Source organism: Chionomys nivalis, chromosome 11 (assembly GCF_950005125.1).
Source record: "Chionomys nivalis chromosome 11, mChiNiv1.1, whole genome shotgun sequence".
NCBI lineage: Eukaryota > Metazoa > Chordata > Mammalia > Rodentia > Cricetidae > Chionomys > Chionomys nivalis.
In genome coordinates, this window is record NC_080096.1 from 56573849 (window position 1) to 56591811 (window position 17963).

General features: G+C 41.4%; 2 protein-coding genes across 2 annotated transcripts; both read right to left on the reverse strand.

Annotated features, from left to right (window-relative positions):
• Nucleotides 1-5587: 5587 nt before the first annotated feature.
• LOC130883831 (interferon alpha-12-like) lies at nucleotides 5588-6157 on the reverse strand. The gene has a single exon (XM_057784626.1). The coding sequence runs from the start codon at nucleotides 6155-6157 to the stop codon at nucleotides 5588-5590; it is 570 nt and encodes a 189-aa protein (XP_057640609.1).
• Nucleotides 6158-13439: 7282 nt separating this feature from the next.
• Nucleotides 13440-14012, reverse strand: LOC130883830 (interferon alpha-12). Its single transcript, XM_057784625.1, has one exon. The coding sequence runs from the start codon at nucleotides 14010-14012 to the stop codon at nucleotides 13440-13442; it is 573 nt and encodes a 190-aa protein (XP_057640608.1).
• Nucleotides 14013-17963: the final 3951 nt, after the last annotated feature.

Consider the following 17963-nt stretch of genomic DNA (forward strand, 5'->3'; position numbering starts at 1 on the left):
TTCCTGTGAGTGAGCATACATTTTTCTTGTAGCATTGTTGTATAAATCCAATGAAAATAATAGTTTTGTGTTTTTTCTCCCTATAAATCTGGCCAATATAACATGAACTTTGCTAGGCTTATCCACTTATATTTATTGACAATTATGTAGTCTGCTACTTTAACACTCACTTTACATAGATGATGTGGTTTACGGTGGTTTGAAGGAGCACGGTCCCTGTCTTAGGGTTTCTATTGCTGTAAAAAGAGACCATAAACACATCGATTCTTCTTAAGGAAAACTTCTCAATAGGACTGATTTACACTCTCAGAGGTGTAGTCCATTATCATCATAGTGGAAAATAAGACAGCATGCAGACAGACATGATACCGGAGAAGGAGCTGAGAATGCTGCACCTTGATCCACAGGCAGCAGAAGGGGACTGCCACACTAGGCCATGCTTGAGTATATAATACCTCAAAGCTAATATTCACAGTGACACACTTCCTACAAGGCCACACCTACTCCAACAAAGCCACACCTCCTAATAGTGCCACTCCCTATAGGTCAAGCATTCAAACATATCAGTCTGTGGGTACCGTTCCTATTCAAACCACCATACAATCTGAATCAAAATTTAAATCATGTTTCTCCAAGAATATCACTTTTAAAGCACATGGAACCATGAAGATACCAAAGAATAAAGCAGTGCTGTATTGGTGATGTCACCATCCTGACATCTACCCCATTTATAACCTGCTGGAGCATGTGAGAGGGCTGGTCTTCCTCTGCAGAAGGTTAGAGGGATAAACAACTCTCAGTAACCATCTTGTGCACATTGAGCTGTCCATTTTCCAGAAGACATGACCTGTGTGGACCTGGGAGGATGCTCCCTCCCTCGGGTAAGAAGTGAAGAGAACTGAGTCTTCCAAACTGAAGTTAGTTCTTTCGGCAAATCCCGTTTTGACTGTGGAGAAGAATCCTCTAGGCAACATTTCTTCAGAGAACATGCCAGAGTTGATCTCTTTCTTTTTTGAAAGTGATAGCTAGTAGGGACTCTCTTCCTCTCTAAATGTTTGCCAGCCTTGCAGATTGTTTCTTTCCTGATTCTCTCCCTCCCTCCCCTCTTCATAGGCATTAGGTCATTAGAACAATATTCTCTCAGTTCCAAATTCTTTCACGTGAGAGCTTCTCAAATCCTTGAGTTGCTTAGTTTTTGGTTTCAGTTGTGGTTATGTGTTTCCAGGAAAAAATTAACCGCCAGAAATCCAGATGTAAGAGATAGCAGCTGTCTACTGAACAGAGGTGGTTAGTGAGGACAGAATGAGGAGCGCACACTGGGGCTTTCCACACCAGGGAGCAGGAAACCAGGGCTATGACGCTGAAAAAATGGGGTCTGGAAAGCAGGGAGGTACTGGGAGTCTATTAGAAAGAAAGCTGTGTGCACACGTATGTGTAATATTATATATAGTATATGCTGCTATTAAGCAGTGCATTGTTTATAATACATATGCTTATATAGATTTCCACTTTCAGTTTTGGTCTAGGTCAATGATCTCTATATGGAGTAATTATAAGACATCAATTCCTTACTGAGTATTGATTTTAGCGGTTAATCTTCAGTTCCAATGTGTCTCATTGTAAAGACGTTCAGGCTGTAATTACCTGGTGCAAATGAGAAGGAAATACGGAACACACAACGAACCCGCTTAGGAGTTTATTGAGGGGTGTGTGTGTGTGTGTGTGTGCAGGCCTGAGAAAAAGAAAGAGAGACAGAGACAGAGAGAGGGCTGAACATGGCGTGTCCAGCTTTTAAAGGCTGCCTAGCGCATGTGCACAGGGGGATGGCATGGATACGTCATACGCAGATGATGGAGCTCACACATGCGTGCAAGGGCTCACGCAGCTGCGTCATATGTAGATGATGCAACTATGCCTCACATGGGTCACATGGGGCCCTTTAAGCTCTCCAGGACCATTAGCCACCTCTGCCTGAGGGCTTGTTCTCGCATGCATGGCTCTAGTACCTGAAAGTGTCAGCCATGCTGTGGCTGAATCAGAACACAGGCAATTGTGACAGACAGCAAAGAGTTTCAGTGCTTCAACTGTCTATACTTTTCCATTAGCTCTTTCTGTCTTTTCTCGAGGTATTGGTTTGATGGTAGAAGTCCCCAAATCTTCTTTCTTTCTCTTTTCTACTCTCCTAGAAAGAAAACCCTGACGTTGGTTTGTGGCAATGAACCAAAAAATATGATGTCATTGGAAATGAAAGCTGAAGAATGGAACTGGCGAATCATCCAAGTGAGATAGCAGTAGTAATATCAGCTACTAAAATTCAGTGGAAAAAAATCTATGTTGATTAAATACAACGATGTTATGAAAGTGACTATATTTCCAATGAATCTTCATGTTCAATTCAATCTGTCTTAGATAGGATTTTGTAGCTTGAATTCTAATTGGTCTGATTAATAAAAACCCCCAAGTCGTAGACATAGGGGTAAATGCTGAAAGATCAGAGAAGCAGAACAGCGGCCACTAGCACTTTCTTCTACTGACTCCTCAGACCAAATGGGCCATCCTGTCTCCAGGAATCCTCAGACTGAACGTTGTCTCTATGAACCTCAGACTTAATGCCCTGAGCCCCTGTTTCCTCCCTTATATTCCTTTCTCCACCCAGCCATATCCCTTCCTGTCTGCACCTCCGTGGTGCTGGGATTAAAGGTGTGAGTCACCACCACTTATCTCTGTTTCTCTTTTAGACTGATTCAATCTCGCATAGCCCAGGGTGGTCCTAAACTTACAGAAATCCATCTGCCTCTGTCTACTGAGGGCTGAGATTAAAGATGTGTGCCATCACTGCCGGGCCTCTGTGGCTAACTAGCGTGGGTAGCTCCCTACTCTGATCTTCAGGCAAGCTTTATTTGTTAAAGCAGAAACACATGGCTTCTATTGCTGTGAAGAGACGTCATGACCACAGAGATTCTAATAAAGAAAAATTTTAATTGGGATTGGCTTACAGTTTCAGAGGTATAGTCCATTATCATCATGGTGGGAAGCACGGCAGCAACGTTCAGGCAGACATGCTACTGCAGAAAGAGCTGAGGATACTACACCTTGACCCACATGCAGCACAAGACTGTCACACTAGGCAATCGAGTTTTATTATGGGGCTAAGCCCATTAAATCTCTGAGTCCAGAAAGATCCGCTAAGGCAGGGGAAAACTATCTAATTGCATCTGAGGGTAAATGGAATAAATCAACTCATGTATGTTACTGTTTCATGTTCTTTATTCTTTGCACAAAGAAGCAGCAAGGAGGAGGCAGAGCATACAGGGTGATCTTCACAAGGTTTCTAGTTTTACAGACATAGTTGAAAAATTCCATAGGCAAAGACAATGATAACGTGCATATCAAAATCACAAAAAGGGGCAGGTATAACATGACAAAGCAGTGCTCTGGAACAGGTGACACCACCCAGGAAAGAGCCAGCACCCAAGGTGAAATACCTGGCATTCCAACCCTTTAGATAAAATTACTCAATGGCCCTGAACCTGGACTTCACCCAGACCCAGACCTGTCTGTCTGGTAAGGGCAGGGCAAGCTACCTTCCTGTTCAGTGACTATCTTCTTTAGAAATTTCTATGTGGTCTGTTAGCAAGTAATTTTGTGGGATTGACTCTAAGTAAATTTGACTGTTAGAACAAAGAGTGGATGTTATTGCTCTAAGGCCTCATGGTGTGCGGGAATGGAAAGGTCATTCCGTTGCCCCATGCAGGAGAAGTTACACTGCTGAGGTGTTTTGGGAACTAATCCCATTTTGAGGGGAGAATCATGGCCTCACAAGGATTTTACAGATATGATAGCAACGTTTCCAAAAAACAAGTCTTCCCGCAGCTCTGAAAAATGGGGTGCCCTGTAAGTTGTACACTTGTGTGTCTGCCTTTATGAAGCTGTGAATTTACTGTATAGTCTTATGGGCTCCAACACTAGGCCTCGCTTGAAAGCCAACATCCACCGTGACAGACTTTCTACAAGGCCACACCAATCCAACAAAGCTGCATTCAAACATGAGTCTATGGGTTCCGTTCCTATTCAAACCACCACACATTCCAAAGCAAAATTCAAATTATGTTTCTCCCAGAATATCACCTTTAAAACACCCGGAAACATGAAGATACCAAAGAATAAAGGCAGTGCTGTATTGGTATTGTCACCATACCTGATTTGAGATTACAGCTACATGTCTAAGAGAGTGTTACTGAGGGATTACTACCCCTTTACCACAGGAGCCTCCTACGGCAGATGGCAATGAACGCAGAGACCCACAACTGGTCACGGAGCAGGAAATAAACAGCTGACTTCCTAGCCCTGAGCATCATTGCAGAAGAGGGAGCAGAGGATTGCAAGATCCAGAGGCCATGCATGACTGCAGCAGAGCAGTGTTCTTGGACTTGGACCAGCATGGGAGTTGCACAGATGAACTGAGAGTGGCTGTGACTGAATGAACAAGACCAAGCCAGACAGCATCCCAACTTGGAAAGCACAGGAAATTCCACTTGTAGCTGAGGAACTATGGCAACTGATGGCTACTAAGAGACAGAATCAGTTGTCCTCAGGGTTGGGACCCCTAAGAGAGGCTACCTAAGCTCCAGGAGATTGCTATGTATCCATGCTCAAATAGAAGCTTCAGAAGAAAGATGAAAAGAGGGAGGAGGAGGAGAAGGAGCAAGGGGAGGGAAAAACTTGAGAAATTTTAGAGGCATTTCACTTCCCTGGTGGGATTTGTTCCAAGGGATGTTTCTTGAGGCCATTATGAATAAGGTTGATTTCCTGATTCCTTACTGGTATGTTTGCTGTGGTATTCAGGCAGGCTGATCATTTTTCTGTGATATATTTTATATCACTGCTCATGATCTCACTCATATTTAGAACGCCAAACTCACAGAAGTTGAGAGCAGATGAAAGGTCCCAGAGGTCAGGGAGGTCCGAGGGAGGATTACTCTGGTGAACATTACATCAAAGAGGACCAAGTCACAATGTAACAGGAATAAGATCCTCTGGATTTCTACTGCACAGCATGCTGGCTGTACATCCAGAGAATATTATATACTAGAGAGAATTAGAGGGAGAGATGTAGGGTTTGTCTAAACACTATGTAGTGCACACAGGTATCCTGTGCAATTTCTTGACACTTTGCCCATTTGTACAATTTTTATGGTGTAGAGAATCAATGTAAAAAGACTGGGGAAATCTGAAAAGATACATAATTGACAAATCAAAAGTGTTTTATACAGCAAAATTTAATAGAAAACAAAATAATTTCATATAATGCTTTCCTACATTTGTACAAAGAATATACAAAACTGCAATATTTAACTTAAATAACTTAAATTACATAAATAGTAAATACACACATAATACACAGAAACACCCAAATGGATGCAAAAGCAAATGCCTTTACATGTAGACAAAATTTTCTGTTTTGCTGAAATATCTCAGCAGGTTGGTTAAATTCATGTTAAAATAAAGGATAGTTTTTAAAGGAGAATTTATGCAGTGAGGTGCAGGGTCCTAGTCCAGGAGAGTCCTCTCCACTTTGGCTCAGGACTTACTTCTCCCCACTCAATCTTGCCAGCAACTTGGCTGAGGAAGACAGGGCTCTCCAGATTTCTGCTCTGACCACCTCCCAGGTACAGGGGCTGTGTTTCTTCTCTCTCAGGTAGACAGTGATCCTGTGGAAGTATTTCCTCACAGCCACCAGGGAGTCTTCCTGGCTCAGGGGAGGTTCCTGCACCCCCACCTGCTGCATCAGACAAGCCTGCAGGTCCTTGAGCTGCTGGTGGAGGCCAGTGCAGAATGTGTCTAGGAGGGTTGTCTCCCAAGCAGCAGATGAGTCCTTTGAGCTGAAGAGGATGAGGACCTGCTGGGTCAGCTCCTGCAGGACAGGGATGGCTTGAGCCTTCTGGATCTGCTGGGCATCCACCTTCTCCAGAGGGAAGGCAAAGTCCTTTCTGTCTTTCAGGCAGGAGAGAGGGGAGAGTCTCCTCATTTGTGCAAGGATTGTCAAGGCTCCTTTGTTCCTGAGGTTATGAGTCTGAGGCAGGTCGCATCCCAGAGAGCAGGTTGACCAGCAGCTCATCAGCACCAAGGCCATCAGGAGAGCACAGGGTCTGGCCATTGTGGATGTTGCAGATGCTGTTGGTCCTCTCGGCTGTTGGTCCTGAACCTTCCCCTCTAGGTTCTCTGAAGACCATCATTTGTGCATGTTTCTTAAATAGGGAAGAACACTACTTTCCATTTTCAGAAGCCCTCCCCTTATTTTCCAATTTTCTTTTCACTTTCTCTCATTCATTCTCTGCTCTGTGTGGGCACTTTCCCTCAACCATTTTGGTTTTCATTATTGCGTCAACTCTTCTTCCTCCTTTCAACAAAGCCATTTTAGAAGTTCTGTTCTAAATGAAATTTCCTTAACTTTTACCAAACCCATAACCTCTAATGTATAAAATGTCCTCATCTCATGTAAAGAATGAAAAAAAAATTCATGTCTAAGTGTACATAGAAGCTATTGAATGGCTCAGTCATCCACATTCTAGGAGCACATGATTGAGTACCTGATTGGTTTCCTAGCACTGATGAAAAACCATGCACAGAAGCACATGCCTGTCATCCTGAAACTCAGGGGGAGACACAGACAGGTCCCTAGAGGACCCAGACCATCCAATCTACCTGCAATGTCTCATCCTAGCTTAAGTGAGAGGACCTGTCCCAGAAAACAAGGCAGGGAGTGAGTGAGTTAGGAACTGGACATTGATATCTAGCATCAATCTGCATGAACACACAAATAAAAATGCAAACACACAAACATATGTCTGTGACATATGATGGCCATAGAGATCGTGTAGACATCCGTGATCTGTGCTCCTGCTGACTGTAAAAGGAAAGGAAGCTACTTTTGTTATGGTATTGATGTCTGCACACTCACAATTGAGAAGGAAGGAGATAGAAGGCTTCTGTGATGACACCTACCCTCATCCCCCACTCTCAAAATAACAGCTTAGACAGAAATTCATCAGAGAGAACTCTTAAAGATTGTTATGAGAATGCTGAAATATAGATCTCCAAAACTGATGGCTTCTGGCAGATGTGCAGGTGGGAAAAGACTCAGTTTTCTTTAAGGGGCTGCCCACCAGGAGTTTGACCATGCTCCACTGAGTTCATGAGCAACGCACATTGGACTGCTTTTAAAATCTTCTTTTCTGGGGCTGGGGGAAAGCCCAAGGATAGAGGAGCAAACCTGGGAGGACTCTGAAATGAGTGTGCTCAGTGTTAACAATGTGAAATTCCCTAACTATCAATAGAATTATTATGTAAAAGTATACAAAAATCAAACACATATTGCACATCAAAAAGTGTTGGAAATATATGAAATCATAAATAAGATTTAAGTCCTGCCCTCCCTTAAGACAGGTGTTTTTGTAGATGAACACTTTTGTAAATGAAAACGGCTCATTTGTTTCCTGGTTGCCCAGACCTGAATAATCACACAGAAACTATTTTAAATGCAACACTGTTTGGCCAATAGCTTAGGTGTATTCCTAGCTAACTCGTACATTTTAAGTTAACCCATTTCTATTATTTTATATTTTACCATGAGGCTCATGGTATGTTACCTCTTGCTTCTTGGGCAGCTACATGGAGTCTCTCTGACTCACCTACTCTCTTTATGTATCTCTGTTTGGAATTTCTGCCTGGCTTTACTCTGCTAAGCAATTGGCTAAAACAGCTGTATTCATCAACCAATAAAAGCAACACATATACAGAAGGACCTCCCACATCACACTGTCAACATTCACAAGCATCATATGTCTAAATGACGCACTCTCTATTCCTAAACAAATGTGGTTAAGTAGGAGTCAAAGTCTTTTCCAAGTGACCAAAGATCTATGGAAGCCTTTGAGATGACAGAGCAGTCAGGGTCGGAGTCCAGCCTCTACGAAATTTGCAAGTTCCAGGGCAGGAGCATGAGGATTTGAATTATTAAGCAAAAGGAACAGAGATATGAGAGGAATCAAAGGCAGAAACACAGAACAACATTGGAAGGACATTCAGTGGATACTGACCCACCCACATTTATTTTTCACAGGCTTACATACTTCACTCCAAAAGGGGAGGGGGGAGGGAACAGACTTCATTAACACGAGAAAAGGAATAGACCAGCTATCCTGCAAGCAGTCAGTCCTTGGAACTTCCTGCCAATCTCCTTTGATGGAGCAGGAATAGCAAGGTGGAGAGGATCCACCCCTATACTCAAAACACTAATTAACCACACCTTAGGTTGGGATCACTTGTTTGTGGCCACACCTGTTGTCAACAACTTTGAGAGAATCTGACCTTTAGTCAAGGTGGAACAGGCTCAAGTGTGGGCTCCCACAAGTCAGAAAGAATATTGCAAATGCTTTCATTTTCAAAACAGTTTTCCATTGCTTTTCTTCCTCTTTTTGTGGGGAGCAATTCATTTGTGTGTTCTCTCTGTGACCTGAAAACACAAAGCTTCAAATACTAAGTTTGAAATAAAATATTAATTTTCTCACTAAAACTCAGACATACCAATAATAAATAGAAAATATCATTTCCAATGAAAACCATCTGTGATAGAAAGAGTGCACACATACATGTATGCATAACAGAGCAAACAGATTCATTTCAGATCTGAGTATTGCTCTTTGGGGAACAAAGTTTTAGCTTTAGTCTTCACCCCACTGTTCCCATTGCTTCCTGTAAACGGGAAATGGTGCTCTCTCAGCTCTAAGAGCTTCCCTTACTGTGTAGAGACTGGATCGAGCCTTCATAGCCCTGAGACTCTTCAGGATAAAGAAGCAGATGATGTAATGAGCTTTGGTGACTCATTACAGTTGACAGAGCTTTGCTGATATTTCTCTCTTAGGAACAAATTCCTGAAGGTCTTGAGATTGGGCTTCATATTCCCTTAAACTAAGAACTAATGTTGGCTGGGTAGTGGTAGCGCACACCTTTAATCCCAGCACTCGGGAGGCAGAGGCAGGCGGATCTCTGTGAGTTTGAGACCTGCCTGATCTACAAGTGCTAGTTCCAGGACAAGCTCCAAAGCTACAGTAAAACCCTGTTTTGAAAAACAAAAAACAAAACAACAAAAAAGAACTAATGTTTTTTTTTAATTTTTTTTTTTTTTTTTGGTCTTTTGAGACAGGGTTTCACAGAGAGAGAGAGCGAGAGAGAGTCCGATGTCAACGTAATGCTATTTTCCAAGTATCATGGAACTCACTCAGTAACTTAGGGTCTGCTCACACTCTCAGCTGCACAGGGAAACAATGCCCTCCATCCTCCTCTTGTAACCTACTCCCTGAGAGTATGCTCACCACATCCTGGTGGCTTCAGCTCTCATAGTGGATATGCTTTCTGCTTGGTTTTCAGAATCATAAATCCTAGAGGATTACTGCTCTTATCCCTAGTGTGTTCAAGTGAAGGTCTTTTATTTTTTCTGACTCACATTGCCAGGATCAGAGTGTCAAGAATCTCCAGACAGTGACATCAAAAAAAGTTTTATCCTTATAGTTAAACCATTTTCTAGTTTTTCTTAATTTCATTTATAGTAGATAAGTATTAGTTGTTCTGACAAACTCTATTTTTATGATTCACACTTAATCATCAAATATTTGCTTGAAACAATTGGATGGGTGTACAAGATACACTGATGGCTGAGCATTTGATCACAACTATGCAGGAACCAAGCCTAAGGCTGTTTATGTAGTATGATTATAGTAAGGATCACATCCTCATCTCCATTCAACTCAAAACTGCATGTCAGTCAGACAATTCTTCCAGAGAGTAAAAGCTTTATATCCTTCAACTGAATATAAACTTTCATTTAACTTTACTGTATTTTTGAGGTGTTCTTAATTCATTGGTGGGATTCTGCCCTTCGGTCTCTTCTTTACATTTACTCCATGATGTCAGAGAATAAAATGACACAAGCAGATGTATCCGTTCCAAATTCCATGACAGTTAACTGTTTATTTAGTTATTTACTGTTTGATTTACTTTTTGGTCTTTTCTACTTTCCTAGAAAGTAAAAGCCAGTCTTGGTTCTTAGCATGGAAATAAAAATGTGTTGTCAAATGTCATAAAAGCAAAAGAGAGGAAGTGACTTTTGCTGCTCAGATGGGAAACAAACACAGTAACGTTAGTAACATTCGATATAGCCCTCGGGGAATCCTAAAGTCATGAAATAAGAATTGATAATATGAAAATGACTGTGTGTTCAAAAGTGACATAAGATTTAATGAAGTTTCAACAAAAGTTTAACAACATTCCACTCAGAAACAGAAAGATCTGTCCTCAAATCACATGGAAGCACAAAGTGCAGTGTTGGGGGTGTTCTAACACCTGATTGCATATACTACCATGTTACAGCAATCAAAAGAGCAGGACACAGTTACAAAAGGAGATATGAGGGTCAGTGCAATGGAATAGTTGGCCCAGAAATAAATACACACCTACGTCCACCTGAATCACCAACAGCACACATTCGGGGTGGGGGTCTCTTCTGTAACCGTGTTTGGGATAATGAAACTAGATCTCTGTCTGCCACCTTGTATTACAATCAAAGAAAAATGATGAAAGACCTGCATGTAAGTGCAGAAACATTGAAGTCGGTAAGACAGACACAGAGAAAGCTTTTCATTGTAGCTACAGGCAAGGGCTTTATGTAACGGACTCGAACAATCCGGGAAATAACAAGAAATGAGAAATAGGAAATTGACCAAAATTAGCATAAAATTTCAAACCTTCTGCATAGTCAAGGAACAGTAGTCTAAGTGAAAATATGGCCTACAGGGAGGAAGAAAAAGGATTTCCACTATTAACCTGGCTGGGCATCAGGTACTAAAAAGGATAAAGAATGTTAAATTGCGAAGACAACATATAATCCCATTAATTCATAGGTAAGTGAATAAAGAGATAGTTCTCCAAAGAGCTAGTGCAAAATGCCAATGCATATTAAGAAAATGTCCAACATCATTAGCAGTCAGGGAAATGTCAAATCGAAAGGACATTCATGTTTCTCTTCATCCCAAGCAGAACGGTTGTCATCCAGTAAAACTGGTGTCATGAGAACGCAGGAGTATATGGTACTTTATTTGGGCACAGGGATGTTGATTAGGGCTAAGTGTCACTATGAATTTTCCTCACTTAAGCTAATAATGGAGATACCATATGATCCAGGTGTACCACTCCTGTATATATGTAAGAGAGAACAAAGTGAACCTACAATAAAGCTGTATGCATATTAATATTTATAATGTTAGCATTCACAATAGACAAAATATTTAATTAGTCTAGATGTACATCAAAAGGTGAAAGGATATTTAAAAGTTATATACACTGTGTATGTGAGTATCAGTTTCTATATCAGCTATAAGAAAAAGTAAGGAGAGAATACAGATGAACTTATAACATATATATAGAAGATTAATATGTAAAGCAGAATAAAATGTTTATGTGAATCTGAATAGATATCAAGAACATAATTGTAATAGGAGAATTTGAAAAGATATTTAACATATGTTCTCTATCATATGTGGATTATACAAAAATATCTTTGTATAAATATTTATATACAGATGAATATATATATTCTTATATGACATAGATTTAGAGCAGGTTCCTTTTGGGAAAGAGGACCATGATGAAGGTTTGGGGGAAAAGGAGAGGGCTGCAGAGGAGTAAGTACATAAAGTACATCACAACACACCTGGATGCAGATGTCACACTAAAACCCATCCTATTGTAAAGGCATCATACACACTTTGATCACAGGACATGGAGAAAACAATCTGATACCAACCCTGGAGCTTCCCCTTTACTGACTACCTATCACAGCGGGAAGGTGCTTTTCATATTGCAAGGGGAGAAATCCATGAAATACCTTATTTGGCTTTGCACTCTGTGAGATAAGATAGTGATGGGCCTGGAAAGCTATGCTCATTTGTGCAATGGCGGCATGAATGAATGCAGATTATCAACAACAGACTAATGGGATCTCTGCCCTGCTAAAAGAGGAAACTCATGCCCAGCACTGTCAACCTGGCCAAAAACCCATGGCTAGGGAGCTCAGAAACACTACTGTTATTACGCAAAAGGGCCACAGTATCGGAGAGCCTTTTAAAGACTTCATTTATACCCTTAGTCTAGTGAAATACTTAACCCTCATCAAAGAAATTTCATTATGCAGGAGACAGTGGTTAATAGAGAAATTTACTTAAACAAATGGCAGGGCAGAATCAACTGTGAGTGCTTGCCCCTAGATGGAAGGTTAATTTCACACCTCCTTCCCCAACCTAGACTCATGGCACACTACAGAAGAAGAGGCAGAAGGATTGTAAAGCCAAAGGTTGGGGAAGATTGCTGAAAAAAATCATCTGAACACGACAGCGCTGTCGCACTCACGAGCTAAGGCAGCTGTGACCGTGGGAACAGAAGTGTAGACAAGGTCAAGGCAGTCACCACTCCAGTGTGGACAGGGGAGGGGCTGAGATCCCCATCCCTATCTGAGGAGCCACTGGCAGTTGATGGCTGCTGAGGGAGAGTCAGTTTTCTCCAGCGGTGTCTCCTACGGTAGATGACGTATTCTCCAGTGGGTGCTACCCTGTACTGTATAAACATGTGATGCACTAGTTGGGCTATGATAGAAAGACAGAGTGAACCAAGACATGAAGTTAGCATGAGAATGTGGACAGGAGGTCTAGGAAGAGTCAGGCAGGGAACAGAGTGTGTATATGATCTAAACACACAGTATTTGTGTACGAAATTACCGAAGAGGAGACAAAATTTGAAAAATTGTACCATGACAATTAGATATGAAGATATGTTCTTTTTTTACTATTGTACAACATATTGGCTAAGAAGAACAGTTGTATATTGTATATTATAAATTACTAGAGGATAAGATATCAGGATTTTCAGAGCTAAAGAAATGATGCTACTTCATGATGTGCACCATGCAGTTTACACCTGTACCCTCTAAATGTTTGTGGGTTTGGCACTGTAATGTTAGTTTAAAGAAATAAAAGTGAGAATATATAAAGGATTGAAATATATAAGACTTATAAGAAACAAATTTACAAAGTACAGGAAAATTTTATTACATATAGAGAAAATGTTTTATTGTATTAAATAAAATGTAAAATGCTAATATAACTTAAATTTTATAGTTAAATAAATATTTATAAAAATAAATACAAATAACTGAGGGAATCTAGAAGCTAATGTCTTAACAGTATACATAGTCTTGCTCATAACTGATAAAACATCCAGGAAGGTTGATTGAAGGTTATCAAAATGAGTGATATCACTGAGAGAGCAGGTTTGGTGAGGTGAGGTGCAGGGACCTCATCCAGGATAGTCCTCTCCACTTTGGCTAGGATTTACTCCTTCTCCTCACTCAGTCTTGCCAGCAACTTGGCTGAGGAAGACAGGGCTCTCCAGACTTCTGCTCTGACCACCTCCCAGGCACAGGGACTGTGTTTCTTCTCTCTCAGGTAGGCAGTGATCCTGTGGAAGTATTTCCTCACAGCCACCAGGGAGTCTTCCTGGCTCAGGGGAGGTTCCTGCACCCCCACCTGCTGCATCAGACAGGCCTGCAGGTCATTGAGCTGCTGGTGGAGGCCAGTGCAGAATGTGTCTACGAGGGTTGTCTCCCAAGCAGCAGATGAGTCCTTTGAGCTGAAGAGAATCAGGACCTGCTGAGTCAGCTCCTGCAGGACAGGGATGGCTTGAGCCTTCTGGATCTGCTGGGCATCCACCTTCTCCAGAGGGAAGGCAAAGTCCTTTCTTTCCTTCAGGCAGGAAAGAGGGGAGAGTCTCCTCATTTGTGCCAGGAGTGTCAAGGCTCCCTTGTTCCTGAGGTTATGAGTCTGAGGCAGGTCACACCCCAGAGAGCAGGTTGACCAGTAGCTCATCATCACCAGGGCTATCAGGAAATCACAGAGCCTAGGCATTGTGGATATTGTGGATGCGGCTGGTCCTCAGGGTTGAGTGGTCTTGAACCTTCCCCTCTAGGTTCTCTGAAGATCATCATTTGTGCATGTGTCTTAAATAGGGAAGAACACTGCTTTCTCTTTTCTGAAGCCCTCCCTTGCTTTCCAATTCTCTTTTCACTTTCATTCATTGTCTGCCTGTGTCTGGGCATCGTTTCTCAACCATTTTGGTTTTCATTATTGTGTCAACTTTTCCTACTACCCTCAATAAAGCCACTTCAGAAGTTTTTTCCTAAGTGAATTTTCATTAACTTTTATGGTATTGATATACATTAAATGTATGAAATTTGCTCATCAAATATAAAGAATGAACACTCTTTCAAATTTCATTCAAAAAGTGTACTTAAAGTTTAGAGTTTATTTTCACCATTAAATTTGCAGACTGACGTTTAATTTTCTTCATACATTACATAAACTATAAGGTAGTTCTTGTTAAAATTAATTTTTATAAGTAGTTAATTACAATACTGACAATGATATAATTCATTTAATTCAAGATTTCTGTAAGTTAATGATTATTTTCTTCCATTCACTTTTCATTTTCTTAACTCATTAATTCATATACTGATAATGTTTGTCTTTTCTGGGTACTAGCTATTCATAAAAGATTATGCATTCTTTTCTTTGTTATGGTTGCATATTTTTAATGTTTTAAATTTTTAAGTAGAATTTAATAATGATTTATGTATTATATACATTTAATTCCTTAAATGTAATGGACAGAGCTGGAGATGTAGTTCAGGTAATAACATTCCTCCCCAGCACACATGAAGTCCTGTGTTTTATTTTCAGTTCATCGTATTGGATATAGAGGTACACATGTCATCCACTCAGGAGATGAAAGCACAATAGTCAGAACTGGGGGAAACCCTCAACTACAGAGTGAGTTTTAGCCTTCCTAGTGTACTTTTGACTTTGCCTAGACACACGGTTAAGTAGTTCAGAGCACATACTGCTCTTGCAGATGAATTTCAGCACCCACATTAGTCAGCTCAAAACTGCCTTTAACCTCCAGTCAAAGGGTCAACTTTCATGCGCCCACCCATATGCAAATAGACATACATATCCATGATGCAAACAAAAGTAAAAACTTAAAAATATTACCTCATCTTCAGACGCCCAAATATCAGCAAAACCATCCAGTTGACCATGAAAATCCCATAGGTCACCAAATGCCACTTCTTATAACAGAGGTAGGGCTCCCATGAGAAGCCAACAAAGTCTGGCACATTAAGTTGGGGCAGGACTAAGCCCCTCGCCCCTGCACTAAGGCTGAGCATGGCATCCCACCATAGGGAATGGGCTCCAATAAGCTAGCTCATTCACCAAGGATAGATCCTGTCGTACTGCAAGGTACCTCACTGATAGTTCAAGATTCACCACTGTCTCCGACATATGGAGGGACTAGTTCAGTCCCATGGATGCTCCACAGCTGTCAGTTCAGAGTTCCTGAGTTTCCACGAGCTTGGTTCAGATGTCTCTGTAGATTTCTCCCTCAACATCTTGTCCTCCTTTGCTCATATATTCCCTCCTCCCTTCCTCGATTGGATTCCTGGACCTCAGCCTGGGACTTGGTTGTGGATCTCTGTATGCTGGATGAAGGCTCTATGATGATAGTCATGATATTCACCAATCTGATTAGAGGGGAAGGCCAGTTCAGACTCCCTCTCCACTATTTCTAGAAGTCTTATCTGGGGTCATTCGTGTGGATTCCTGGGGATTTCTCTAGCACCAGGTTTCTCCGTAACCCCATAGCGGCTCTCTCTATCAAGATCTCCCTTTCATCCCTCTTCCACCTCAACCACCCTGTTCCCTCATGTTCTCATCTCCCATGCCCCTCCCCTTTACCATTCACCCATGCCCCCAGTTTACCCAGGAGATTTTATCTAATTCCCCTTCCCAGGGTGATCCATGTATCTCTCTTATTGTCTTCTTTGTTACCGAGCTTCCCAGGAGCTGTGGACTGTAGTCTGGTTATCCTCTGCTTTACATCTAATATCAACTTATGAGTGAATACATACCCTGTTTGTCTTTCTGAGTTTGGGTTACCTCACTCAGATTTTTTTTCTAGTTCTATCCATTTGCCTGCATATTTCATGATATTGATTTTTGTTTTTGTTTGTTTGTTTGTTTCAGCTGAGTAATACTCCATTGGGAAAATGTACTATCTTTTCTTCAGTTGAGGGACATCTAGGTTGTTTTCAGGTTCTGGCTCTTACGAATAATGCTGCTATGAACATTGTTGAGCAAGTGTCCTTGTGGCACACTGAGTGTCCTTTGGGTATATGCCCAGGAGTGGTATTGCTGGGTCTTGAGATAGAATGATTCCCAATTTTCTGCAAAAGTGCCATACTGATTTCCAAAGTGGCTGTACACGTTTGCACTCCTACCCGCGGTAGAGGAGAGATTTTCCCCAACTCCACATCTTCTCCAACATAAGCTGACCTTACTACTTTTGATCTTAGCTATTCTGGCAGGTGTAAGATGGTATCTCAGAGTTGTATTGATTTGATTTGCATTTCTCCGATGATCAAGGATGTTGAGTAATTCCTTAAATGCTTTTTGGCCATTTGAGATTATTCTTTTTATTTTATTATTGTTTTTTATTTTTCCTTTCAAAAATTTACACTTCCTCTCCTCCCTCCCCTCCGCTGCCCTCCCACTTCCCCAATCACCCTCCTCCCTCCCCCTCCCTCCTTAAGAGAGGGCAGAGAACCCTGCCCTGTGAGAAGTCCAAGGCCCTCCCTGCTACATCCAGGCCTAGGAAGCTATGCATCCAAATAGACTAGGGTCCCAAAAAGCTGGTACATGCAGTAGAAACAAGTCCCAGTGCCTTTATCAATGGCTTTTCAGTCAGCCCCCATTGTCAGCCTCATTCAGAGAGTCCGGTTTGATCACATGCTCATTCAGTCTGGGTCCAGCTGGATTTGGTGAGCTCCCATTACAACAGGCACTCTGCCTCAATGGGTGGACCAACCCCTCACGGTCCAGACTTCCTTCCCTCCTTCTGCTCTTCAACTGGGCCTTGGGAGCTCAGTCCGTTGCTCTGATGAGGGTCTCTGTCTCTATCTCCATCCATCGCCGGATGAAGATTCTATCCATTATGATCAAGTAGGCTTCATCCCAGAGATGCAGGGCTGGTTCAACACATGAAAATCTATCAATGTAATCCATCATATAAATAAACTGAAAGAAAAAACCCATATGATCATTTCATTGGATGATGTAAAAGCATTTGACAAAATTCAACACCCCTTTATGATAAAGGTCTTGGAGAGGTTAGGGATACAAGGACCATATCTAAATGTAATAAAAGCAATATACAGCAATCCAACAGCTAATATCAAATTAAATGGAGAGAAACTCAAAGCCATTCTACTAAAATCATGAACAAGACAAGGCTGTCCACTCACACCATATCGCTTCAACATAGTGCTTGAAGTTCTAGCAATAGCAGTAAGACAACATAAGGAGATCAAGGGGATTCGAATTGGAAAGGAAGAAGTCAAACTTTTGATATTTGCAGGTGATATGATAGTGTACATCAGTGACCCCAAAAAACTCTACCAAATACTCCTACAGCTGATACATTCAGCGAGGTGGCAGGATACAAGATCAACTCAAAAAAAATCAGTAGCCCTTTTATACACAAAGGATAGAGAAGCAGAGAGGGAAATCAGAGAAACTTCACCTTTCATGATAGCCACAAATAACATAAAGTATCTTGGGGTATCTCTAACAAAGGAAGTGAAATATCTATTTGACAAGAACTTTAAGGCATTGAAGAAAGAAACTGAAGAGGACACCAGAAAATGGAAAGATCTCCCATGCTCTTGGATGGGTAGGATTAACATAGTAAAAATGGCAGTTCTACCAAAGGCAATCTATAAATTCAATGCAAACCCCAGCAAA

What these genes read in the sequence shown, in the direction of transcription:
- LOC130883831 (XM_057784626.1), bottom strand. Translation starts at nt 6,157, where the DNA reads ATGGCCAGACCCTGTGCTCTCCTGATGGCCTTGGTGCTGATGAGCTGC.
- LOC130883830 (XM_057784625.1), bottom strand. Translation starts at nt 14,012, where the DNA reads ATGCCTAGGCTCTGTGATTTCCTGATAGCCCTGGTGATGATGAGCTAC.